Below are 27,713 nucleotides of genomic sequence, written 5' to 3'. Positions count from 1 at the left end.
TCTTGGAGGAGATGTGATTTTAAAAAGGCTGTGAAGGTCTGGCATAGGAGGAGGAGGAGGATGTGGTGGTGTAGTTGGTGGAAAAGGGGTCGGCGGCAAGATGGACGAGATTGAGGCACAGTGAGCAAGCTGATGCTAGTGGAGCCAAGTGTGCAGGCTGGGCTGTAGTAAGAAATCAGCGAGGTAAGGTAGGAGAGGGAGAGCCGACCGAGTGCTTGAAAGCCGGCCGTGAGGAGTTTCTGTTCACCGAGGAGGTTGACGCTTAGCCACTGGAGATTCTTGAGGAGCTGGGAGATGCGGACTGAACATTTTTTTTTTTTTTAGAAAAATGATCCGGGCACCGGAACGAAATAGGACAGAAGGGGAAAGAATTAGGACTGAAGGAGGTCAGCAAGGAAGCAGATGCAGTAGTCAAGGCAGGATATGATAAGTGCTTGGATCAGCGTGCCAGCGATTTGGATGGGGAGGAGAGGGCGTATTTTAGCGACGTGAAGGTAGAGCCGACGGAATTCGGTGACATATTGACTGTGTGGGTCGAATGAGAGAGGTGAGTCGAGGATAATGCCAAGGTTGCGGACTCGTGAGGTAGGATGGTGGTGTTTTCTACAGTGATAGCAAAGATAGGAGGAGGGCAAGATTTGGGTGGGAAGGCGAGGAGTAGTTCTGTTTTGGACACGTTTAGTTTGAGGAGTCAGAAGAACGTCCAAGTAGAGAGGTCACAAAGGCAGGAGGAGATACCAGACTGCAAGAGGAGAGAGGTCAGGACTGTAGAGGTAAATTTGGGAATCATCCACTAAAGATGGTAGTGGAAGCCATGGGATCGAAAGAGTTCTCCAAGGGAGTGGGTGTAGATGAAGAATAGCAGGGGACCCAGAATTGAGTCTCGAGGGATTCCCACTGTCAGAGGGTGGAAGGAAGTGGAGAATCCTGAGAAGGAGACTGAGAAGGAAGGAGGAAAGCCAGGAAAGGGCAGTGTCGTGAAGCCAAGGTTCGATCATTTTTCAGGGGAAGGGGGTAGTTGACGGTGTGGAAGGCAGCGGAGAGGTCGAGGAGGATTAGGATGGAGAGAGAGGCCGTTTTATTTGGCAAGAAGGAGATCATTGGTGACCTTAGAGAGGGTTTTGTCCGTGGAGTGAAGGGGAGCGGTAACCAGATTGGAGGAGGTCCAGGAGAGGAAAAGGAGACAGCAGGTGTAGACAACTCACTCAAGGAGTTTGGAGAGGAATGGTAGGAGGGAGATGGGGTAATAGAGCAAGCTGTGGGGCCAAGGCTGGGGGGGGGGGCGTTTCTTTAGGATAGGGAACGCATGAACACATTTGAAAGCTGTGGGGAAAAGGCCAGTGGAAAGTGCATAGCTGAAGATGGTGATCAAGAAGGGAAGAAGGCAGGGGGCAAGTGTTCTGATAAGATCTGGAGGGGTGGGGTCAGAGCCGCAGGAGGAGGAGGTAGATTTTGAGAGGAGGCAGGAGGTCTCCTTTTGAGCTACTGCCGGGAAAATCGGGAGAGTCGAAGAGGGGGCAGGAGGACGGAGGGACTGGAGAAGAGCAGGAGAGATTTTAGGGAGATCGCGCCTGACGGTTTCCGTTCTATCAATAAAGTAAGTGTCCAAAGAGCTAGGAGGGGCGGAGGACAGGAGGTTTGAAGAACGAGTTAAGCCTATGGAATAGCTGGCACGGGAAATGGGTAAGGGAGTAAATAAGGGCGGAGACGTACTGTAGTTGGGCTCAGGAGAGGGCACGATTAAAGCAGGCGAGAATGAATTTGAGACGGGTGAGGCCAGCCAGGTGTCCGGATTTCCATCCACGGCACTCCACACTCGTGCACAGAAGCGGAGGAAGCGTACTGTGGAGGTGATCCGGGGCTGTGGGTTAATGGTACAAGATCGGTGGAGAGACAGGGGAGCGAGAGAGCTGAATTCAGCGGAGAGGGTGGCGTCGAGGGTATCAATTTGTACGTCAAGAGAAGGCAGTTTGGGTGTGGAGACCAAACGGGGCAGCGTGGTCTAGTGGATAGAGCACGGGCCCGGGAGTCAGAAGGACCCGGGCTCTGATCCCGGCTCCGCCACCTGTCCACTGCGTGACCTCGGGTGAATCCCTTCAGTTTTCCGTGCCTCAGTTGACCCGTCTGTAAAATGGGGATTAAGACTGTGAGCCCCAAGTGGGTCGTGGACTGTGTCCGACCCGATTACCTTGAATCTACCTCAGCGCTTAGAACGGTGCCCCGCACAGAGTAAGCCCTTAAGAAATGCCACTTGAAAATTGAAGGGGGGGATCAGCGGAGCAGGGGATCTCTGTGGGGGAACAGGACGGATTTGCAGAGAGTGGGTGAGTGGGAGAGAAAGCGGGTGAGGGGGTCGTGGCCTGACAGAGGGATTTCAGAGGCGACAGGCTCTCGGTCTCAAAGTCTTCGTGACTGGACTGAGCTGCGGCATAACACAACAAAGCCTACTTAGTAGCTTAGTGGTTACGTTCATGCAGAGCAACCGCTATTCAAAACCAAGATTTGGAAACTAGCCTTCGAGAACCTGATGGCTTTCCAGGGCCGAAGCCTGCCCGTCCCCTGCTTCGGGAGGGTCTGACGTCGACATCTTCGTCTTCCCTCAAACATTCTGTGGCCACGGAAGGAAATGGAACACTGAACTGGATGAGCCATCGGTCTGACCCTGTCATGGCATTGCTTAGGTTCTTATTTTGTGTAGAAAGAACCGGAACCTGAATTGGACCACCTAGTCGGCTTGAGGCTGGAGCTGGTCCCCTGGCCAATTGTATCTACACCCACCGGATTCTACCAGAGCCCCTGGTGACTTTAGAACGGCCTAGGCCCTAAAGATGTGGGCTGATGCCCGACGTGTACTAAACGGCCTGGCGATTTTTTGTCCCGGTTTTCGCCGGGATGAAACGACAGGCAGATTTCCCAAGCGGTGAAGCGGCAAACGATCAACGTAACATTCCACCGACCAACCAGGCCTGGGTCAAGTGAATCTTGAGCCTGGGGTTGGGGTGTTCGATCCCTCTCCCGCTCCCTCGGATGCTGTGCATAATAATAACACTTATGGTACTTGTTAAGCGCTTACTATGTGCCCAGCACCGTTCTAAGCGCTGGGGTAGACACAGGGTAATCCGGTCGTCCCCCGTGGGGCTCACGGCCTCAATTCCCATTTCACAGATGAGGAAACCGAGGCACAGAGCAGTTAAGTGGCCTGCCCGAGGTCGCACAGCAGACAAGTGAGGGAGCCGGGAACAGAACCCGCGTCCTCTGGCTCTCAAGCCCGGGCTCTTTCCACTAAGCCACGCTGCTTCTCAAATGTGCAGCGGCCATCTATTTCGGGTGCCGTCTTCATAGCGTCCCACGCGGGGAGGGGCACGGGGCACCTGACCGTCTCGCTTGGTAGGGCCGGGCATGACTGGGATCCCCTTTTATCCCAGCGCTCAGGGCCCGCAGCCCCCATTAGCCTCTGTGGTCACCCGGCCCTACCCCCAACAAAGAGCAGTGCAAAAGAACCAACCTAAACTGACTTGCGTTTGGTCGTGCTGAGCTCTTATCTTTAGACCTCAAGTTCACCACCCTTGTCTAGTGAAATTGAACCGTATTCTACCTTGCGGTGTCTCTGCAGCAGACCTCCTTTATGTGCTCTTTCTTCCATCCATCCAGCCCTGTTCATTATATACCAACCTAGAGAGCATTTTGAGACACAGTTTGAATTTAAGGTGAGTGCCTGATGACATTCTTAATCATTTTTCCTTTTATTTTAATTCAAGCAACTTATATCTGCTGCACAACTGCGTTTAAATTATCTACAAATCCTTGGAGAACTCAAAACATACGGTGGGAAGATCTTTAATGCCACTTTAATGGTATGTATTCGCAAATCCAGGTGGCGTTCGCCACAGGTGTCCACATCGGGGAGCCTGTCACAACATTCTCCGCCCTCGTTCCGCGGAAGGGGAGCATGCCGGAGCGGGAGAGTGGATATAGAGCAGCTTGGGGGGGGTATAGATCCCTACCTCTTAAGCCCCCCTACCTCACCCTCCCCGCAGATTCATTCGATAGTATTTATTGAGCGCTTACTACGTGCAGAGCACCTTACTAAGCTCTTGCCAATCACTACCGGACTCCGCGATAGCCGGACAGGAAGGCAGCTTCTCCCATCACCGTCACTCTTCCGCTGCCGCTTTCCTGTCCGGCTGGGCAGCCGCACGCGTGGCGGGCACGAGGGGGGAGAGGTGTCACAGACACCACGAGACGAGGCTCATTTACAAAGTGAGATCAACTTGTCTCCTGGCGGTGGCTTGGATTATGCACTGAGGCGTTAGTAAACCTAGATTAGAATTCAACAGGCAAAAATTTAAAAGAAAAAAATCGTCTCCACCTCCCTATCTCCATTATAGTTCCATCAAAGATTCCATCTGGGGCCAAACCATCTCTGTAGGCCAGAGTATCTAACGTGAAGTCCCTGTCAAAGCACGCACGGGGACCCACACACCCACACACGCTTCTCCTGTAGTAGGAGGGTTGCATTCTTGCCCAGCCCCATAAGGAAAACTCGTTGTAGTTCTCACTCCACATTCGATGCCTCACCCACAAGCACAATCAACGTTACATCACGCTGCGTCAGTGACCGGAGAAACCTCCCCGATTCTGCCCTTGCGTCCTATCCAAAAATCCATCGTGGAAGCACACAAAGGAAGGATGACCAGTGAATGTATACACACACACGCACACACACACACACACACACACAAGGGGCCATAGAAATGCAGAGCGATTTTCATAATGGAGAGCTTTATGCATAAAATGATGCCTCCTGTTATTAGAGAAGAAAATCATTTAGGCCTTTTTTCGGTTGAACATCGGGGTGCTCCTGTTTTGGATGATCTTCCCTGTGGTGTCAATATTAAAAAAGTGGCAGGTGTTCTGTTGCAAGTCAGATACAGATAGAATGTTTTTGACAACTCATTTCATTTTTCTCTCATACCTAAATGAATAATCCGTTCTTATCGGTGAGGTAAACTGGGTTCTCATTCATCTCTCCTTATATAGTTACAGGACAGAGAATCATACATTGCCCTTCTGGTTGGAGCCAAGTATGGGATCAGCCAGATTATTAACAGTAAACTCAACATTATGTCAACATTGGCCGAATTTGCGAATATCAGCAAAATAGACCTGACGGAAGAGTCTGAAAAAGTGAGCATGGTGAAAGTTTACCTTCAGGATGTCAAGGTAACTGGTGTTTGACAACTCTCCGAATGGAGATTTTTTTTTTAAATATCGCTTGCTCGAAATCCACAAAAAGCCCATGGGTAAACCATTACCGGGTTTGCTTTTCAAAGGGAGTAAAGACTAAATATTTGCCGAATCGTTACGTCTAGGTAACTGATGGACTCCTTGAATGCAAAGGGTTCTTTTAACGTTAAAGTCTGATATGTTCCTGTAAATTTCGTTTTGCATCCCTATTGTGGAACTACTGAGTAATGCATTCCCCACAGTGCTGAAAAGCTCTGGTCGGAAAAACCTTCCAAGAGAAGTGGTTAGTCAGGACTACAATTCAGGTAAAATGCCTTCATCTTTAATGCTATGATAAGACATTTTTCATTAGCAAAAAAAGAATGTTTGTGTTTTATATGTGGTTTTCTGCTGTTCTCTACATTTATAGGCTCCAGAGAAAAAGAGAGTTCAGTCCTCTTTACATCAACCCCCCGTAATGGACATTCCCACTCAGTGGAAATACATTTCCGGGGATTAAACAATTTTGTGCTTATTCAGGACAGTTGTGCTCCCCGACTATCAATTGACATGAAATCGTTTTCTGTTTTCTGCCAATTACCAGAACCTTGCTCCACGCTACATTTAGGACCAATACAAGAAACATGACAGTGCAGTTCCCAAACCGATTTCGACCTCAGACAGTTTTAAATGCCAATAGCCTCCCTGACCGTATGCAAGACAAACATATCTTTCGAAGAGAACGTTCTAAATCTGCCCAGGATAAGCCCCACACCGAGGTTGATCGAATTTAAATAGGGATTGCATTAGGCACGAAAGATTGAGATTTTTAAAGCCACAAAACGTGAGATTCATCCTGGTCTCATTTTCATAGCTTGAGTCTCCCTTGGGACTCAGCATGTCTGCCCGATTTCAGGCCTTCCCACTTCCCTTTACACCCCCCCCCCCCAAACTTGTGATCCTGGATGGTTTCGAGGCAGTATTTTTTTTGTCCATTTGTTTTTTTAAGGCGCCTACTATGTGTCAAGCAGATGAAGCAGAGAGGGCCTCAACGCTGCTGGGCCGCAATTGTCTATCATTTGTCCCCCCGCCCCCCAGCCAAATAACGGGCTTGCAAAAATACTCCGTCTGCTTGTACTCAAACTAATATTTTCTAGCACTTCCAAGTAGAGCTATCAATCAATCAGTGGTATTTGTAAGCCCCGAGTGAGTGCTGGGAAATACAACATGTTCCCTTCCCTCAAGAAGTTTACAGTCTAATGGAGGGGAGACAGCAGATAAAAATGACTTAGAAATATCAATGACAAAGAACGCTACTGATGAATCCCCCATCGTTAGGCTGTTAAGACAGAGGTAGACTCCATGAAGGTTTTTTTTCACATTTATCCAGTGCAACCATGAGCTCGTTGTGGGCAGGAATGTGTCTGTTTGCAGTCCCAAGCGCTCAGTACAGTGCTTTGCACACAGTAAGCGCTCAATAAATATGACTGACTGAATGAATCTATCTATACATAGATATATAATTTGACATGGTTTGATTTGTACAATTAACTATAGGCATTTGGATATTGAATACAAAATTTTAAATGGGGAAAACTATCACTCGTTTCTTTACAGTGGACACTAGAAGAATTTCGATCCATTGATGTATCTTGAAATCGGTGATAGAAATGGAAATAATTGATTCTGGGAACCCTACCTTTATTATTTCTGAATCGTTGGCGTAGTAGAGCACGGGCCCGGGAGTCAGAAGGTCATGGGTTCTGATCCCGGCTCCGCCATTTGTCTGCTGTGTGACCTTGGGCAAGTCAGCTCACTTCTCTTTGCCTCGGTTGCCTTATCGGTAAAATGGGGGTCGAGACTGAGCCCCATGTGGGACAGGGACTGTGTCCATCCCGATTTGCTTGTATCCACCCCGGTGCTTAGTACAGTGCCTGGCATGTAGTAAGAGCTTAATGCTGCCACGATTATTATTATTAATTATTATTAGTTGTAGAGTGGTGGGATTGCAAGATCCGGGAGTGTATTCCCGTGCATTCCCATCCTACTAACTCTCAGCATTTCCGCCACTGCTTGTAACAAGGATTTGACTCATACTGTGGGCAGGGAATGTCGCTGTTTATTGGTGTGTTGTGCTTTCCCAAGCGCTTAGTGCAGTGTTCTGCACACAGTAAGCGCTCAATAAATGCGATTGAATGAGTGAATGAATGAAAACGCCTCTGTCTCCCCGTGTGCTGATGTGTTTAGAGAGATACAGTCTTCTCACCTGTGTATAAATATTGGAACTCATTTTACCTTTGAAGCTCCTGACTCTGCTGCTGGAATCCAACAGTGCAAAAGACCTCGCCTGCCTTATCGCTGGTTACTACAGGTTGTTTGTACACTCAGCTGCCTCCATATTCATCTGGCCTGGGAAAAAGCAACAGACCCATCGCATTTCTGCTGAAGAAGGTAAGAATCTGGTTAGTTTTTGAACATTCGTTGTAGCCTAACAGGCCTCATTCATCCTCACTGGCTTCAGGGGGAACCTGCTCACGGGGTCGATCTGAACTGTGTTGGGGCCGTGGGATTTTTTTCCTCAGACGGTCAAGATACTTTACACCCTAAGAAGGGTCAGAGCTGTTACCTCTGATGGCCGCCTTCTGATGAAGGCCTCAGGCTTTCAGAAGGTCAGACTCACGCCTGTCCAAATGGCCCCCTCTTCTACTTGGACCTGACATTGGGTCCTGCCTGCCTGTCGCTGCTTGCCCCCACCTGATGCTGCCACCGTCCCCATCTGCCCTCGTCATCACTGCCGGACACCTCTCACCGCTTCTACTAACTAGGAAGGCTGTCTGGTTTCCTCAAGGACACAGCGGGGCAAGGAAAGGGGAGAGGACGGGAGAGGAAGGGAACACAAGAAAGGACGAAGAGAGGAAAAAACGAACAGGAGACTGAGGAGAAGGAAAATTAGCGGCAGAGCAGCCTTTACTCTCTCAGCAGCCCCGGCAATGAGAAAATAAAGCTGTAGAAGAGAAACTGGAGAGAACGGGAAGAGGTGTTTGTATCTCTGTAAGCGACTTCATCATGTGTAAGGACGCTATTTTCATTTAATCGACCAATAGTATTTAATGAGGACCTACTGTGTGCAGAGCACTGTTCTAAGCATTTGAGAGAGTACGATAGAGGTAATATCCTGGCCCTCCAAGATTTTATACCCGGGGTCAACAGCCACAGAATAATTTTCAGATAGGAAGAAAAGGAGAATGGAAAAAGGGGTAAATGACCGTATAAGGGCTGAAATAGTAGGTTATGTAAATTCACGTACATTTAGACTGCGAGCCTCGCGTTTAGACTGTGAACCTCACGGGGGATAGGGCCCGTGACCAACCAGATTAACTCGTATCTATCCCAGTGCTTAGAAGAGTGCTCGACACAGAATTAGCACTTAACAAACACCAGAACGGTATGTCCGTGAGTGCTACAGCTGGCTGTGAGGGCGTAAATCGGGAGGCGGTAGTTGGGAGGCTATGAGCTGGAGAGAGGAGATGTAACTGAGGAACGCTTCCTGGAGATGGTAGCGTTTCAGAGGGGTTTTCGAGGCGGTCTGTGGCCTGGCAGATTTGAACGGGAGGGAGCTTTAAGCAGGCGGAGGGCACGAGCAAGGGGCCAGCGGTGGGCGAGGTAAGAACAAGGACGGTGAGAAGGTGGCCTTGGGAGAAGGGTAGAGTAGCATGTGAAGGAGACAGATAAATAAGGAGAGAGAGCCGACGGAGAGTTGAAGCCAGTGGTCAGGAGCTTTTGCTTGAGACAGAGGGAAATGGGTTACCATTTAAGGAGGGGGGAGATCTGAGCAGTGTAGTGTAATATATCTGGAGTGTAGTATAGATTGAGTAGGGGACACGTTCGAGGCAAGGAGACCGTCGAGAAGGCCGAAGCAGTAATCTAATTTGAAAATGACAAGACCTCGAGCCAGGGTGGTGGCCATATGGGTGCAAAAGAAAGGGGAGGATCTGAGGAATACTGTGGAGAAAACACAGACGGGATTTGGCCACAGACCGAATGTGAGGGTTCAAAAATAGATGAGACAAGTATGACGCCAAGGTTGCGGGTTTCTGGGATAGGAGGAGGGTGGTGTAGTTGACAGAGATGAAGAAGGTAGGAAGGAGGAGGAGTGGGTTTAGGAGCGAAGCGGAGGAGTTCGAATTTAGACGTGAGAGGTTGGAGACGGCAGCGGAACATCAGTCAATCAATGGGTGGTTTAATTTAATGCACCCTTCGCCGGGACAGAGCACTGTTCTATGCATTCGTGAGAGTATAATACAGCAGAGTTGGTAGATGTGTTCCCTGCCCACAAGGAGCGTACAGTCTAGAGTATCCGTAGGGGGAGGTCCTGGAGGCAAGAGAAAAGCAAGGTTGTTTAGTAGATGAGAGATTGGGGCTGGTGAAGTGGGTTTGGGAATCACCCACATAGAGGTGATCGCTGAAGCCGTGCGAATGGATGAGTTCCCCAAGAGAGTATCAGTCAATCAATCGATGGTAAGTATTGAGCGCTTACTGTGTGCAGAGCACTGTACTAAGCATTTGGGAGGGTGCGGAACGATAAAATTCGTAGACACGATCCCTTTCCACGATGATCTTCGAGACTAGAGGAGGAGAGCGACATTAAAATAAATTACAGAAAGGAGAAATGGCAGTGTATACGGATGTGTACGTAAGTGCCGGGTGGCTGGAGGTGGGGTGACTGTCAAAGTGCTTAAGGAGTAAGGAGCCGAGTACCTAAGCCGCGGAGAAAGGAAGGGTGAGCAGAGGAAGTGAGGGCCTAGTCAGGGAAGACCTCTTGGAGGAGATGCGATTTTAATACGGCTTTGAAGGTGGGGAGAGTGATGGTCTGTCAGACAGAAAGAGGGAGGGAGTGAACTGTTCAGGGTAGGTTGTAGTAGGAAATCAGTGTGGAAAGGAAGGAGGGGGAGAGCTGATGGAATGCTTTAAAGCGGGCGGTGAGGAGCCGGCGGATGGGCAACCATTGCAGGGCTTTGCGAGGTGAGAAGACGAGGACCGAACAACGTTTTTAGAAAGACAATCTGGGCAGCAGAGTGAAGCGTGGACTAGACTGGGGAGAGACAGGAGGCAGGGAGGTTGACGAGGAGGCTAGGCAGGGATCAAGGCAACGGGCGATCGCTGCTTGGTTCAGCCTGGTAGCAGTTTGGATGGAGAAGAAGGGGCGGATTCTAGAGGTAGAACAAGAAAAGTAGGCAACCCAGAAGGGAGGCCCACGGGAGACGCAGAGTTAGGGGATGAGAGGTAGAAGAAGAGCCAGAGAGTGAGACTGAGAAGGAGCGGTCAGAGAGGAGGAATAGAAGGGTTCTGTGTGGGTGAAACACTCAGCGATTTGCACACGGCTCAATAAATACGACTGAACGATCGATTGAAACGAGAGGCGAGATAGCGTTTCCAGGAGTAAGGAGGGTTCAACAGCTTCGAAAGCTGACGAGAAATCAGTGAGGATTAAGATAGAGTACGACCACTGGGGTTGGCCATAAGGTCACGGTTGACCTTAGAGAGTATGGTGTCGGTGGAGTGAAAGGCGAATTTGTAGTGGGTCAAGAAGAGAGCTGGTGGAGAGGAAGCGAGGATGGCACATGTATACAACTCCCTCGGTGGGAGGAGGGTGATGGAGGGAGAGCAAGAGGATCCCGAGAAACCTTTTTTCTCGAGTAGGAGGGACTTGAGCGATGTCTGAAGGCAGGGGAGGGAAAGAAGCCAATGGAGAGTGGAGGCTGAAGGTGACGGCACGGGAGAGGGCGGGGGGCGGGGGGCGGGGGCGGTGGAAGAAAGCGTTCTTGAGCGAGGAGAGGGGGTGGGTAGATTTTGAGAGTAGGTGAGAGAACTCTTCGTGAGAGGCAGCTGAAGGAGGAGTAAGGGGTGGGGGGGGATGTACGAATATGAGGGCATGAGGGAAGGGTGGGACTTGGGGAAGTTCTCATCTGATAGTGCCTTTTTTGCCAATAAAATAGTTGGCAAGGTCATTCCTGCTATCCCGTTGGCGGGCCCTTTCCCAGGTCTCAGAATTCAGCCGGACCGAGGAAAAAAAGATGAAACGTTAGGTACGGAGTCGCAGGAGCCCCCTATTTTCCTAGTGACTGCATACCTCTGACTTCCGCTAGTCTAGGGGCTCTATCTTCCTCTTCCTTCGTAACGCTCCGCAGTGGCCGTTGGGCGCTCTGCTTCGTGTTTCTCTCGTCACCGTCGGCAGGACGTTTGTCAACGGATGTTGTCTGTTTGTGCCTCAGGTTATGAATCGAGAACCTGTAGTGACTCGGAAGAATCATCTGAAGTGGATTCCTCACTAGAGATCCTTTCGGATGGCCACCTGGCAAAGTTCGGCCGCGTAAAATCTCCCAGCAAAGAAGACAAAGGGTGTGAGGTGCTCAGGGGGCAGAGTGAAGACAGTTCCCAGTCGAAGGAGGAGAAGAGGGGCCTGAACAGTGAGACTAGCGCTGTGACTGACAGTGCGTCTGAGGCCTCTGACTCCGCAAACACGGAGAGCAGAGGGTGTAAGACCAGCGGTTCCAGTGATTCGATGGACGCTCTGGAAGAAGATGACTTAGACGCCTGCTCCTCCAGCAGACCCGAGTTTTTCCGTTTCTACACGCCCACCTTTAAAGAAAGGCTCGATCAAGACAGTCGCCTCCTTACCGCAGACGGTGGAGAAGAGAAGGATAGAGTAGAGGCCGACGGTTTCCTTTGCCTCCTCGAGTTAGCCCAAGGAGCTAATTCTGGGGCTCCGAAGACCGCACCTACCAGGTCTCCAAGCGATCCAAAACACAGTTCGGAGAGAGAGCCGAATGTGCTAACGCTAGACCCCAGATTTTACGATAACAGCAGGATGGAGTACTACAGTCTGTGTTCCAGCGTCTCCCCCCCGAGCCTTCTGAGCCACAGTTCCGAGAGCAACTCTTCCAGGAACGTGTCTCCTAAATCCGTTCAGGAGGAGACTGTGCGGAGGACAGATCCAGGCCCAGTGGTGGACTCCCCTCTTTTAAATCTGCCTGTTGGCTTTGAGGACACCAGCTCAGATGATGAATTCTACGATGCAGCCGACAAGCTTACGCCTCCTAATGCCCTCTCAGGTAAGCCCTCCCCCTGCCACGGAGTGAGGTGGTTTGGGCGTGGCTTAGCTTAAAATTGGATTAGACTAGCCGACAAGATGGGGGCTCCATCTGGTATGTTCGGAGGGCTCTGTGTCGGGGCCGGGGTGCGGGCGCGTGCGTACCTGGCCGCATTTTGTGCCAGAAGTCTTTATTCCTACCTGTCCCTCTTCCGTGTCTGACTCTACCCTGCTGCAACGACTTCCGAGGCACGTCCCCCGTCCCGCGGCCTACGCTGGAGGTCGTAGAATAATCGGGATCCCCCGGGGAGCCCCGAGGGTCACCTGGTCCGGGCTCGTGTCTCTAGGCAGGCGAATGACTAAACTGACCCAGGTAGCTGGTTGCCTCTCACTTTTGCGCCGCTCTCCGGAGATGGAGACGTCCTCCCCCGCGACCTCTCACCCCTCCCCCGGCCCCGACCACCCCGGATAGACCGAAAGACAGGCCTCCGAAGATCCTCGGTGCGCGGGCGGTGCCTACCGGATGGCGGTAGAGAGCCATCCCCTGCCCGAGTGGTTTCATAGAGAAAGTACCAAAGGGCCGTGAGAGCCAAAGAGCTGATTAAAAGGCAAGAAAAGCATTTGTGGGGCATTCGGGACCCACCTGCGGCCTGAGGAAGCACTGATGGCTCGGTTTCCACCTTTCCAGTGCCTTCTTCCCTCTGTCCAGTAATCTTTCCAGGAAATCAAGGAAGGGCAGGGCTGGTCCCCCTCCTCCACTCCTACCTCCAGTGTCGGATCCAGCCAAGAAGACCCTAAAACTCTTCGGCGCTTTAGGAGAAAATGCTAGAAACCTGGCCACAGTTCTCGCCTGCCATTGAGAGCAGTCTTCAGCTAGCCTTCTCGTTGAAGCAGCTGACCCCCTTTTTTTACAAGTCTCCCTTCGCTTTCCAGCATCTTTCCTACCGTTAACAGCTCATTTTCATACGGGCTGTCAGAATTTGCCCCGAGCGGCAGAGAAGTTAGAGCCGTGGTGCCGAAAAGAGTTCTCTAGCCTACGAGAATGAGCGATGCCAGCTCCAGCCACCTCGAGACAAGTCCAGACTTGACAAGTCGTCATTACCTTAGCGGGGGGGAGACAGTCTCCTGGTGTTGCCCCTAGGTCATACGGCTTCTCCCTAAGCCGCCGGACGCTTACCGTTCCGGCTCTCGCCGTTTGAAGCCGGGCCAAACCTATCTGCCTCTGCTCCTACGGAGGAAGGTCTCTTGATTGACCTAAGCCTCGTTTCTCTCTTTGGTTTCCTGCATTTCTAATGACTCCCTCCAGCCGACTGGAAATATTTATTCGGAATACGCTCTAACGGCCGCCCTCCCGGCGTTCTCTCAGTCGGCCGGCTTCTGCCCTGGCCGTTAAGGCCCGATTCCGATACGCGATCTCGAGAGCGGAGCTGTGTTGTCACCGTTGTTGGGCAGGGACGGCACACAGGATGTGTTCTTGTGTCACACTGATTTTCATTTCTTTACATCCAGATCCTTACACTGTCTCTACTAAGGACCAGGATGATTTCTGCTTGAAGAATAAGGCAAGAAGTCATAATGTAGGGGGAAGCCTGACTCCGAGACCAAATAAAACGGAGTCTGACAGAAGAGAGGAGGTGAAGAAGTATGCAAAAACCCTAAGAAAAAGAAGGTCATTCTTACAAACCGACTACACATCTCAGGTTACGTTTCCCTTGGCTCCATCCTTCTCCCTGGAGAGCGTGGATCACGTGTGTTGTTACGAAAGGGAGCCTTACCTGAGCTTCGTCTCTCACTCACCAACTGTTTCGTCTTTACAAGACACGCAGGCAGAGCCTGCTCTTCTGGAAACCAAGGCCCTTGCGTTTCTGACTCCGCTGAGAGAGGTCAAAAGTAAAACTCCTTCCTCCAGCTTAATGGAAATGGAGCCCGAAACCATGGAAACCAAATCAGTCACCGATTCCATCATATCTCCTATTTCGGCCGTTCGCCTCAAGGTGGATCCAGAAAGACGGGACGGTGCCGGCGTCCCCCCTGTGACGACCAACGGTGCTCGAAATCACATCCATCCCCCTCTCTCGTCCCGTGCGTTCGGCCGGGACGCCCACCCGAGTCCTTCTGAGGCGTCCTTTCGGGTGCAGAGCGGCAAAGCCGGAGTTACCCAAGGACCGGCAGGAGGGACTCAGGACCGCTCGCCTAATCTCCTTTTGAAAACCAGAGAGAGCTGGGTTTCGAGCGCAGGTAGGGTGGTGGTGACCCCAGGAGATACGGTGGTGCTGACTACAGGTGACCGCCTTGAAAGTGGATTCGGTCACGGATCTGAAATGCAGAGACAGGAAGCTGTCAGGAAATACATGGAGCCCGTGTCGTCCCCAGGGGGCCAGTCCGGGAGCGGAGGCCCGCCAGGTGTCACCCGTTCGGCAGAAGAGACGGCCTCTTCCGCCAAAGCAGTGGGCCCGAAGAAGCGCGTGCCACCTTCCTTTGTACGGGAAGACGTAGCACTCCCCACAGGTGTCACGAAGCCGAACGGCAATGTTCTATTTAAGGAAATGGCCGGGAGTGACTCCTCCCAGAATGAAGAGGATAAGAAACGCTTGGGTTCGTCTAAGGTCACGGAGCTGCTTTTTGATAGGAACGATCCACCGTGGCCGGCGTTGGGCCCGAAGCCCGAGCGCGCCTCACCTCCTCAACAGACTGACCCCCAGGAAGAAGGCAGACAAGAAGCCCCCCGGATTGCCAGCCCCCAAGTCATTCAGGCCCCAGGGAAGGGGCCACTGACAGAGGGGCGCTTGGCCTCCGACCTCCTCATTGGGGTGCAGGGCTTGCCATCAGCTTTGCCGATGCCCTTCCGGGAAGGGAGCTCTGTGGCAGAGCGGCCGTTCGACAGCGAGGGCAAGAGCCGGGGGGACCTTCGGAAAGCCGTTCCTCGGGTAGGCCCGAACCCTGGGCAGGCCCAGCCGAACCCCCCTCTGTGTATCATAGAAGAAACTTCCAGGCAGATGAAAGGGCACGCCCTAAAGGAATGGCACTGTTCGGATTACTTTTCAACGGGATGTGGCAATACCTCAGAAACCAGAGAGGAGAACCTTACTCTCATGTCACCTTCTTCAGACCAGTCACTCCTCGGTTCGGGCCCGGAAAACAGTCCTGGTGTTCCTGTGAATCACAGGGCAGGGAGCTCTCTGGATTTCTCAGATATGAAGGAAGCTATCTTGCCGACAATGGAGGTCGAAAAGTGTAGCTGTCAGTTATCCTACGCCACCTGTTTCCGCAGCCCTGACGCCGAAGCGGATGATGAGAACGCTGATTTGGGAGCGGGCGGCTCTCCGGCACCACTGACGACACCCCCGTCTTCAGGAAACCCCATTCCTGTGGACCTGAAATCCTCTGAGCTCACGAGGGTGCGAAACCCCAAACCCCACCTGAGCGAAAACTGCCCCTGGCCAGACTATTACTCCAGGGCCCTGCATCAGTTGAAAGTCAGACTCTGCAAGTACCCGGTTGGCTTCTGCCAGCTCTTAGATAACACCGTCGAGCTACAGCGCCTGTTAGAGCAATTTCGGGCGCCTGGGAATAAACACTCCCAAGACGAGTGCGCGTGGCACTCTTCGGAAAACAGAAATAACCTCTGTGTCGCGGCCCAGAAACTCATGTCCAGCTGCCAGCACGTGATTAAGATCGACCAGTCCCCGGAAGAAACGCGACGCGCTTTACAGGACACCTTCCGGAACCTCCTCCAGCTGACGGGGGTGTACTTCCAGTTTACGGACTGTGGAAACTGTGCGGAGAGGCACGGGGACGTGACCGGGCACCTGAAGGAGGTCATCTGCACCTACTCTCAGTTCGTGCAGGCTGCAAAACTGACATGCGAGAGAGGCTATCGGGATCTGAGCGCGAAACTCTTAGCCCGCCAGTGCACGGCACTCACGGCCGCCGTGTTCTGCTTGACCCAGCGGTTTCAGGGGTCCGCAGCTCTGTGAAGCCCCTTCGGCAGTTCCAGTGAAGCTTTCCTGTCCTCTGAAACGGACGTTTCCCTGAGAAGAGCGTCCCCCGCCCTCCCCCCGTGTCCCCCGCCCTCCCCCCGTCTCCACCGCCCCCCGTGACTCCCCTTGGCCCCTCCCTCGCCCCCCGCCCCCTCCCCGCCGATGTCTACTGTCTAGATAGTTATCCGAAATAAAGTATCTGGTGCATAACAGTGGTCTGTATCGGATATGAGAACCCACAGCCTTGGGTTTAGGTAGTAATGGGTGGAGGGGGAGCAAAATCCTTATTTCCGTCGACGTTCCGTGAGGCGCTCGCTGGTGGTGGGGAGATGGGCGGAGATGAGAACTGGGCCTCACCCAGAATTGGAAATCGAGGGCGTTTTCTTAGCGGGTGGCCGATGGGGTAAAGGGGGAAATTAAAAGCCAAGCAGACAACCTCGTCAGATAGTATCCGCAAGCACCCATCCCTGGAGGGTTCCGTCAGAAACTACGTCATAGAATACCCTATCGCGGCAATCAAGGCAGCGCAAAGGGTCCCTACCGACGTAGAACGGTAGACGCGCCGAAGCTCTAAAGGGCCTCGTAGACCATCTGTTTCGTCCCCCTGCCTCCAAGCAGGTGAATTACTAGGCCGGCCGTCCGGGACGGCTGGTTGTTTATTCTTTCCTCAAGTCTCTTCAGGAATGGACTCCACGCACCTCGTCGCCGTCGTCGTCAAAACCGTCGCCCTGCGGATCGGCCACGGGCGTGGCGGTCCGTTGGGTCACTGGCCCGCGCTTTTTAAAGACGGCGAATGAGCCGTACGAGCTGATGTTTCTCAGACGTGTAGCCGTTTAATCGAGTATTCTTAAATAGAACAAATTGAAACGAAACCTGGGGAACAGAAGACTAATAAATCTGGTATTGCTTAAGCGACCGTGTGCCAGCCACCGTACTGAGCACTGGGTGGATAGAAGCAAACCGGACTGGACGCGGTCCCTGTCCCCCCGGGGGCTCGCGGTCTTGATCCCCATTTTACAGACGAGGACACTGAGGCCCAGAGAAGTGAAGTGACTTCCCCGAGGTCACACAGCAGACAAGTGGCGGGGCCGGGCTCAGAACCCACAGCCTTGCGACTCCCAGGCCGCCCGGGCTCTATCCACTACGCCGCGTCTGTTATTTTCTTGCGAGCCCAGTGTCAGTGGTTGGGGCGGGGGCGGCGTTCTGCAATTCACGAGAGGAGAAAAAAGGGAGCGAGAGAGAAGGAAGGAATGAGACGATCAGAGAGGGAGATCCACACAGAGACAGAGGCACAGACCCATTTTACACACGCACACTTTCTCTCTTTTCTCTCTCTCTCCTTCTCTCTCTCACCCAGGTGATCTTCCTCTTCCACAGCAGCAGCAGGAAAGAGAGAGAGGGGAGAGAGAGAGGCAGAGGGGACTTACCTCGACCAAGCGGTCCCACTCCTTGGTCCGGGATGAATGAAGTGCCGACACTAATCTCTCGGGTTTCTCCACGCAGAGCGGCCCCCTGGTAGCCCCAGAAACCCGGCAGTGACAACAACAGCAGCATCTTCAGGCCAGAGCAGAAGTAAGAAGTTGGGCTGTGGACAGAGGTAGGGAAGGGGACGGTCCCTGCTTCGTGTTTCTCCTCTGATTTCGCTGCTACGGGCTGGTGACACCCCCCACAGTCGGCTGCCTGCAGGCCGTGGGGACAGGTTTAACACGCCTGCGATAAATAATTCATGGAACGTTCTGTGGTGTGCAGAAGAGTACACGAGCGGCCGGAGAAAATACAGTAAAAACAGTGTCAGGCATGCTCCTAGCCCTCAAGGGTCTTACAGTCTGAGGGGAGGGGAGACAACATCCCGAGCAAAATTTTGCTGAGGAAGGGTACCGAAAAGCTTGCGACAGCACCGCAAAGAACCCCAAATGGAGAAATGACCATGTAGATATTTTCCAAAATTAGCTATTAGGCGCCTGATGGCTCTCTGCAGAATGTTTGGTGAGAATAATTGAAATTCAGAGGCCCCGGACGAAAAGATGACTCCAGCTCAGCAGATTTAGAGCACCGATCCGGACGGTGGTCAAAATCAGCCGAGCTGCAGTCGGTAAGGAGGTCAGCCTCAAGGAATTTTAGGACCTCAAAATTTCAAGTTTTCCCAGATCTTTAGCTTTTTTAATCTTGTCCCTATGCAACTGGGCTGTTTCTATGTAGTCTTCTTCAGTGATCTGGCCGGATTCCCCCTTTTGTAGCCTTCCCATCTGCCCTTCAGATCTCCATAGAGGTTTTAGGAGAGTGCCTCAGTGACCCCAATATAACTAGGGAAACCCTGTGACTTGAGCCTTTCTGAGTATTACATCGGGTTGCGGATAAGTAAAACCCCATCTGGAAGCTGTGGAGTCCCGCTAGATTTTTCTTTCTTTTACCGTCTCTCCGCCCCAAATTTCTGTTCCAAGGGAGCCACGGGACTCCTTTGTGACCTAGAGTTGGGGTCCAGAGAACATCCCTGAACCCTATCCCGTCTGGGTCAGAAACAGGACCCATTGTGTTCCCTCCCTTGCCAACAGCTCCAAACTTGGAGCAAGAGCGGAAAAAAAATCCCTCCCCCAGTGCGAATCTCGAGCTACTGGCAGAGAGGAGAGTCCGGGGGCCCCTATCTACCTGGAGCGGGGTCCTCGGATTCTCGTCTTTCCAGGTTTTAGTGATCCAATCGTCTACATCTACACAAATCACCGGTAAATATATTGACTAGGACCACTCTCCGGACAATGCCCCGTGGGAGATCCCGTGGCTTTGAGCCATTAATAATTTTCTTGTGTGTGCAACTCCCAACCTAAGAATGGGACAGAGAAGACAGTGGGTTGGAGAAGAGCAGAGGGGTGGATGTACCATCTAACGTCCTTAACTTTTCTCCCTAGTAACCTGTTATGGATCTGTCATCTGTCCAAACCCTTCTTGGGCCTATTAATATTTTCCGTCTAAACGACTTCACGTGAAACCAGATTCCACATTCTTCCTACCTGCCGTGGGAAGAAATGCTTCCTTTTGTTTGTTTTTTTTTAAAACTTCCTCTCTTCAAGCTTCAGGCGGTGCCTTGTCGTCCTGGTTGTGAACGATTTGGTGAACAACAATTTTGTCCTGTCCAGACATTACACGGTTTTGTAAGTATCCTTCCTCTCCATCTCTGACTCTCTGTAATGGAGACCTGATCTTTGCAATCTGTCCTGGTTTGAATCCCGCTCCACCCACCGATCATTTTAGTGGCCCTTCTCTGTACCTTTTACAGCTCTCGTATTCTCTTCCCAAATCGCAGCGACCAGAACTGCCGGTAATATTCCAGGATAGATGCACTTTAGGTGGTGGACAAAATGTATTTTCTGTTTTACCTTTACTAACCCTTCCTGATGATACCCAGCACTTTAATGGACATTTGGAGTGGGAACGTCCGTTAAACCAAAGGCTTTGGGAAGAGTTGACAGTTGTCTCTGTCCTTTAGTTCCTATTTTGTCACCAGTTTTCTACCCTTGACAAAATCGTGATAATTTGGGGTTTTTTTTAAAAAAAACAAACACTGGAAAGGAACCGAGGCCGATGATGACGTAGTGTCCCATCAGGATGAAAGATGGGACTAAGAGGGCTTAGTCGGGGAAGGCCTCTTGGAGGAGGGGTGAAGGTTTTGAAGGTTGGAAGAGTGATCGTCCGTTGGATATGAAGAGGGAGAGAGTTCCGGGCCAGAGGCAGGATGAGGGTAAGGGATCGGTGGCGAGACAGATGAGATCGAGGTACAGCGAGGAGGTTGGCATCAGAGGAGAGAAGTGCGTGGGCCGCGTTGACGTAGGAAACCGAGGAGGGTAAAGGAGGAGGGGGCAAGGTGATCGGGGGCTTTGAAGCCGACGGTAAGGAGTTTCCGTTCGATGCGGAGGTGCGTGGGCGACCACTGGAGGTTCGTGAGGAGTGGGGAAACCGAATGGCTTTCCAGAGAAATGATGAGACTTCAGGACCGAGAACTACGCAGAGGAATTGATTCTAGGGGTAGTGGCTTGCCCAGGGCCGCTCATTCATTCATTCATTCATTCATTCATTCATTCATTCAATCGCATTTATTGAGCCCCTACGGTGCGCAGAGCACCGTAGTCGCACTCTCTCATCCCCGACAGCCTTGTTCCTGCTGGGGGATGGAGTGCAACGAGTGAGTAAAGAGGCGGGGGCTCGGCACACTGTGAAGTGCGTGTTTAATCTTCGCCCACTTTAGCCAGCTGCAAGGCAGAGCTGAGACTAATAGTCATAATAATAACGACGGCATTTGTTAAGCGCTTACTATGTGCAGAGCACTGTTCTAAGCACTGGAGGGGATGCAAGGCGATCAGGTGGTCCCACGTGGGGCTCTCAGTCTTGATCCCCGTTTTGCAGAGGAGGTCACTGAGGCCCGGAGAAGCGAAGCGACTTGCCCAAAGTCACACAGCTGACAAGCGGCTGAGGCGGGATTTGAACCCATGACCTCTGACTCCCAAGCCCGGGCTCCGTCTCCTAATTGCTCGTTCCGGTGGGCCAGCAGCAAGCCTGGAACCTTCTATAACACCGGTGGAAAATGTAATTGTATTATTATGTTCTTTGGTGGCTCTCCATTCCTCCGAGAATTCGCAGATGGAGTTACATCGGCAATCCTCCCGTCTACCGGTACGGTGACCGTTTATAAAAAATACTGATGCTACACTCTCTCCAGGAGGTCTGCAACTTCCCCTCCAAGTTCTTTCAGAACTCTCAGATAGATGGGATCCAGTTCCAGTGATTTAATCATAATAATAATCATTATTATCATTATGGCATTTGTTAAGCGCTGACTACGTGCCAAGCACCGTCCTAAGCGCCGGGGTAGATACGAGGTAAGCAGGTTGCCCCACGAGGGGCTCACGGTCTTAATCCCCTTTTTACAGATGGGGTAACTGGGGCCCGGGGAGTGAAGTGACTCGCCCAAGGTCACACGGCAGACAGGTGGCGGAGCCGGGATTAGAACCCGCGTCCTCTGACTCCCACGCCCGGGCTCTAGCCACCAGGCCGTGCTGCTTCTCAAGTTCTCTCCTCTGGTTGAACCATCCTGTAGGTTTTCCACAATTTGATTCAGTACCTCGTACCTTTCTCCCGTGAAGAGCCATTGGAGTTTTGGACCCTGCCTAACGTGTTCCTTAGAAAAGACTGAACTAAAGAATCCATTGCCCCCCATTAAAAGCGGCATGGCTTGGCGGAAAGAGCACAGGCTTCGGAGTCAGAGGATGTGGGTTCTGATCCCGGCTCCGCCACCTGTCCGCTGTGTGACCTCGGGCAGTCGCTTCACTTCTCTGGGCCTCAGTGACCTCGTCTGTAAAACGGGGATTAATAAAAATGATAATGTCGGTATCTGTCAAGCGCTTACTATGTGCAGAGCACCGTTCTAAGCGCTGGGGGAGATACAGGATAATCAGGTCGTCCCACGTGAGGCTCACGGTCTTCATCCCCATTTTACAGATGTGGGAACTGAGGCACAGAGAAGTGAAGTGACTTGCCCACAGTCACACAGCTGACAAGCGGCGGAGCCGGGATTCGAACCCATGACCTCTGACTCCCAAGCCCGGGCTCTTTCCACCGATTAAGATCGTGAGCCCCACGTGGGGCAACCTGATGACCTTGTATCTCCCCCAGCGCTTAGAACGGTGCTTGGCACATAGTGAGCACTTAACGAATACCACGATAATAATAATAATAGTGATAGTTCTTATTATTATGAACTGACTGGAACCGGACCACGTATATCTGAGAGGTACCCCAGCGTTTAGAATAGCGCTCGGCACGTAGTAAGCGCTTAACAGACATCATTTTGTCTTGCCTTATGCCGTCGGGTCGTCTCCGGCCCGTGGCGACTCCACGGACACATCCCTCTCAGAAGGCCCCACCACCAGCCGCGGTCGTTCCGGTAGCGTGTCCGTAGCGTAGTGAAGCCGGAAGTGGTTCACCAACGCCTTCTTCTCCTCCAACAAATGCCGTAATTATTATTATTAGCTTTCTCCCTTTCATCCCCAAGTGCGCCTTTTTCAGGTGGCTACTTTGATTCCCTAGCCAACTCCCTGCTTTTGATTGATTTTAGAGAGAGAATTGTTATTAGCTCGGGTATCCCCCGCAAGATGCTTCTCCTGTTCCCCTTTAGCCTGCCTAATTCTCTATCCGTGTCTGACCCGTCACTTTCGATGGACTTCCTGGTTCTTTTCACTTGAGTGAGGCTTTAATTTGTTCGGTGCTTTTACTTTGTCATTTAGGCCATGCTAGATTTCCGCGATTGCCAGATTTTCTTCGTACCTCTAATACGGTGATGCCTCTTGCGGGTCTTTTGGCTGTTGTTGTTTTTCCAAAGGTTCACATTTGACCGTAGCTCTCTTCTTCAAAAGTTGAATATTATCGTGTGGGTTTGCTTTTGACGCTTCACTCGCAGGACCCAACCCGATTATGATGATATGGGGGCAAAAAGCTTCCCTCTCTCTCATCCCGGGATGGCCCAGTTAGGAGTGGGAGAGTTCTCCGTCACACTTGGCCTGGTGGCGAGTGACAGCGGGATGCTAGGAGTGTAAAAAGGACAGGGTTTTACCAGGGATGGGGCCAGAGAGGGGGAAAAGGAAAGGAGAGAAAGGGGAGAAGGAACCGAGAGAGAGAAAGAGAAGGGGGATGAGGAGAGGGGGATGAAAGAGAGGAGAAGGAGAAGGAACGTAGGGGATAGAGAGAGTGAGGCTGAAAGGGGAAACTGAGGCAGAAACAGGGAATGGGTGGAAGCATTTACTTCCTCCACCGCTTGGCAGCGCAGCAATCTTTCAGGAACGAGTCTCCCTCTCTCCACCGTGGCCCAAGTTTACCGCCGGTGCTGTCGTTCTCCATCTCTGTCGTCGCCGGGCCCCAGCCGTCCCGGCCCAACCGGGTGGCGGTGACGGAGGCCGAGGATCCAGACCCCGGAGCGGTGGTAGCCCAGATCAGCCCCCTCAACCCTGAGGAGAGGTTTTCAGGGTTTTTTTTCTGTCTCCGCTCAATTTTTTTCCCTTCCGGCCCAACCTGCGAAGAGTCTTCCGTCGCTGGCCGTTTACTTATTATCTTTGCTCTACGGGACTCTAAGTCCCAGTAGCCCCGAGGATAATTACCTCAACCGTGGCTCAGCTCGCTTCGCCTTCCCCTCTTCCTAAAAATAAGGTCGGGCCCGTTTGGGTCTGGTCGTTCGCTTTTAGGCCTCACAATCTGGGGGCTTGGTTTGGGCTGGGCCGGGTTAGAGATGGGATGGGAAGGGCCGGACCCCAGATTTTTCCGTTTAGTACCGAAAATCAGTTTGTGCGGGACCAATAACGGGGTGGTGGGAATCGGCGATTGCCTCGCTAAGCCAGAGATATCTAGATATTCCTTCGTTCAGTCGTATTTATTGAGCTCTTACTGTGTGCTCTGTACTAAGCGCTTGGGAGAGTACAACACAACACTAAACAGACACATTCCCCGCCCGCAGCGAGCCCGGAGGTGGGGGATCGTGTACACACCGATAGCCCCATTCCGCGGGATGGCCCTCGGCTCCGTGCCGACCTTCCGTCACTAAAAGAGAATCACTGACGTGAGTGTATTTCGAGGCCGGCCCGGGGAAGGAGAGGGGAGATGTGATAAGGCTTGGTGCCTTCGGCGGAATCCATCGAGCACCTTCTGGGCGCTGGGAAGAATATACTGAAGGATCGATAAGACTCCGACCCTGACGCTCGGGGGCTGACAGGCTGGGAGGCTGGCGACCGGCAGACCGGGAGAGATTGAATACATAAAGACCCAAAGACAGTATAAAGACCCAGAGAAGCAGTAGGGTGTAGTGGATGGAGCCCGGGCCTGGGAGTCGGAAGGTCATAGGTTCTAGTCCCGGCTCCGCCACCTGTCTGCTGGGTGACCTCGGACAAGTCACTTCGCCTCTCTGTGTCTCGGCTCCCTCCTCTGTAAAACGGGGATCGAGACCGTGACCGCCCCCCCCCGCCACGTGGGACGGGGTGTTGTATCCACCCCCGTGCTTAGCGGTACGGTGCCTGGCACATAGCGAGCGCCTAACAAATGCCATGATGATTATTATCAAACTGTAAGAACACAAACCCAACGAGAACAGTGGAGCGTCGCCGACCATCAGGCCGCGTACTGCGTAGGCAGGGCGGCCCGGAGTCGGGTAGTCCCCAACGGCCACAGCCAGGGCCCTGCCAACTTCCTCAAATCGACGGAGGCAAGACTGTCGCTGCTCGCGTCCCTCCCGCCCGGCTTGGGCCATTTAGATCAGGTAGCTGGGGTCGGCCTGCGAGCCAGGGTGGCGAGAGGAGAAGTGCTGCTACGGTGGCGGCGGCCCGACGGAGAGCAGCAGGTGATGCGGAGGAGAGGCTCTGCGGTCTCCTCCCCCTCCATCTTTTCAGTGGCGGGGGCAACCAGCCGAGCCGACCCACCCCGGGCCGTCAGTTGGGATTTCTGGCGCGGCGGGATGGTGTCTTTCCGGCCCCGCTGAAGACGTCTCCCCGCGCTTCCTTCCCCTGCGCCATCCGTGGCCTTTCACTCGATGTCGACCCAAGCTCGGGGCGAGTTCCAAACCAACCGGGTGCCGTGCGCGTGTCGGCAGTTACCTTTCGGCCACTTGACGTAACGCTGGCCAATCCTGAACTCGCGTGTGAGGGAGGCAGTCACGGTCTCACTGATGAATCCCTCACCTCTCCCCTGTGCCTTCCCCCCAGGACCTTCTTCCGCGGATTCTACCCAGGACTTTCTTTCTTCCAGGAGCTCCTCTCCCTTGGACTGCGCCTTCAAGACCTGTCCTCTGCCCGCCGTCCAAATCCCCTCTCCCTCCGGCTCGGCTCTTACAGCTGGACTCCATCTCTCCCGCTCACGGGACCCAAGGACTCAGGGTGAGTTGTGTTACTTCGCGTGTACTTTAGCCTATGTGTGTTCGTTTTGGCACGCGTGTCTGAGTTGAGGTGACGTGTCCATCCCGATTTGCTTGAATCCACCCCAGCGCTCAGTTCAGTGCCGTGGCACGTAGTAAGCACTTAACGGATACTATTATTATTCTTAAGCATACCAATTTGGGAATGCAGTTACATTCTGGGGGTTCTGTTCTAACACCCCAAAGACCTAGGCAAGATATCTAAGGTCCCTCGTTGGGTCAGGGTGGCAGGCCAGGACGTTGTCTACGACCACTTCCTGCGGGAAGAAATTCTGGGAATGGGGAGCGGAGGCAGAGAGCAGCAGCGTGGCTCAGTGGAAAGAGCCCGGGCCTGGGAGTCGGAGGTCGTGGGTTCCGATCCCGGCTCCGCCACCTGTCAGCTGTGTGACTCGGGGCCTCGGTTACCTCATCTGGAAAATGGGGATTGAGACTGGGAGCCCCACGAGGGACAACCTTGTATCTCCCCCGGGGCTTAGAACAGTGCTTGGCACATAGTAAGCGGGATAATAATAGTATTTATTGAATGGATGAATGAACCAATACCCTCCTTATTATTATTATTATTATCCCCTGACTCTCTCTCTCCCCCGCTTCCCTTGCTCCTCGCCCCCTCTCTCTCCGCTCCCTTCACTGATTCAACCTAAGGTGACCAGAGTTCTGACAGTTTTTATTCTCTGGTGACACCGGGGGTGACGTCGATAGACACATGTATGCTCTTTCCTAATCTTTTTCCCCCACACCCACAGGGACATCAGGTCTTCAGTTGCGCCTGAAAAACTTTCTACTGAAACGAGACGTGTCCAAGGCACGTGCCGCCCGTAGGACCGCCCCACCCCACGCCACCTCTCGGCCCCCCTGCAACACCTCCGGTGTCGCGCTACCCGGCTTGGGGTAGGGGATAGGGGAATGAGAGGACGAGGGTTGATGTGGATGATACTTTAAGCCAGAGAAACTGCAGAAACCGGCGACGTACCAGCCCGCCTACTTCACTCCTCCAACGCTAGCCCTCTCGCCGTACCTCGACCTCATCTATCTCGCCGGTGACCCCTCGCCCACGCCGTCCCTCCTCATGTCCGACAGACGGTCTCTCTCCCCCGCCCTCAAAGCCTTATTGAAGGCCCATCTCCTCCAAGAGGCCTTCCCTGACCAAACCCCCCTTTCCTCTTCTCCCGCCCCCTTCTGCGTCGCCCCGAAGTGCTCCCTTCATTAATCTCCCCTCCTAGCCCCACGGCACTTATGTGCATGTCTCTAATTCATTTCTTCGTATTAATGTCCGTCTCCCCCTCTAGACCGTCGGCTCGTTGTGGGCAGGGAATGTGTCCGTTTACTGTCGTATTGTACTCTCCCAAACGCTCCGCACACAGAAAACGCGCCGTAAATACGATTGAATGAACGTGTGTATATATATATCTATAATTCTCTTGATCTGTTTGATGCTGTTGATGCCTGTCTACTTGTTTTGTTGTTTGTCTCCCCACCGGCTAGACTGTGAGCCCACTGTTGGGTAGGGGTTGTCTCTATCTGTTGCCCAGTTGTCCTTTCCAAGCGCTTAGTACAGTGCTCTGCACGCAGTCAGCGCTCCGTAAATACGACCGAGTGAATGAATAATAGTGTTGGTATCTGTTAAGCGCTTACTATGTGCAGAGCACCGTTCTAAGCGCTGGGGTAGATACAGGGTAATCAGGTTGTCCCACGCGAGGCTCACAGTTAAATCCCCATTTTCCAGATGAGGTAACTGAGGCACAGAGAAGTGAAGTGACTTGCCCTCGGTCACACAGCTGACGAGTGGCAGAGCAGGGATGGTGGTTGAATGAACGAATGATTGTCTCTATCTGTTGCCGAATTGTCCCTTCCGAGCGCTTAGTCCAGTGCTCCGCACGCAGTCGGCGCTCCATAAATACGATTGAATGAATGAATGAATGATTGTCTCTGTAGCCCAATTGTCCTTTCCAAGTGCTTAGTCCAGTGCTCCGCACACAGTCAGCGCTCCATAAGGACGATCGAAAGAAGGAATGCTTGTCTCTGTTGCCAAACTGTCCTTTCCGAGCGCTTAGTACAGTGCTCTGCACAGTCAGCGCTCCATAAATACGATTGAGTGAATGAACGATTGTTTCTATCTGTTGCCGAATTGTCCTTTCCAAGCGCTTAGAACAGTGTTCTGCACACAGTCAGCGCTCCATATATACTAATAATGTCGGTATTTGTCAAGCGCTTACTCTGTGCGGAGCACTCTTCTAAGCGCTGGGGGAGATTTACAGGGTAATCGGGTTGTCCCACGTGAGGCTCGCTGTCTTCATCCCCATTTTCCAGATGAGGCAACTGAGGCACCGAGAAGGGAAGTGACTTGCCCACAGTCACACAGCTGACGAGCGGCGGAGCCGGCCTTCGAACCCATGACCCCTGACTCCCAAGCCTGTGCTCTTTCCACGGAGCCACGCTCCTTCTCTATATAATGTTGGTATTTGTTAGGCGCTTCCTA

The 27,713-nt window shown here is 52.5% G+C and overlaps 1 protein-coding gene across 2 annotated transcripts in view; it reads left to right on the top strand.

Moving 5' to 3' along the window:
* Positions 1-16,373, top strand: part of FRMPD1 (FERM and PDZ domain containing 1) — a 215,217-nt gene extending 198,844 nt beyond the window's left edge. For both annotated transcript variants that reach the window (XM_029055232.2, XM_029055236.1), the window contains 5 exons: positions 3,759-3,854; positions 5,041-5,223; positions 7,530-7,677; positions 11,499-12,338; positions 13,826-16,373. In XM_029055232.2, coding sequence (XP_028911065.1) covers positions 3,759-3,854; positions 5,041-5,223; positions 7,530-7,677; positions 11,499-12,338; positions 13,826-16,293 — 3,735 coding nt within the window. In that variant the 3' untranslated portion in view covers positions 16,294-16,373. The remainder of the gene's footprint in view (positions 1-3,758; positions 3,855-5,040; positions 5,224-7,529; positions 7,678-11,498; positions 12,339-13,825) is intronic.
* The last annotated feature ends 11,340 nt before the right edge of the window (positions 16,374-27,713 follow it).

The sequence above is a fragment of the Ornithorhynchus anatinus genome, chromosome X5 (assembly GCF_004115215.2).
Source record: "Ornithorhynchus anatinus isolate Pmale09 chromosome X5, mOrnAna1.pri.v4, whole genome shotgun sequence".
Classification (NCBI taxonomy): Eukaryota; Metazoa; Chordata; class Mammalia; order Monotremata; family Ornithorhynchidae; genus Ornithorhynchus; species Ornithorhynchus anatinus.
This window is presented reverse-complemented; position numbering and strand designations above follow the sequence as displayed.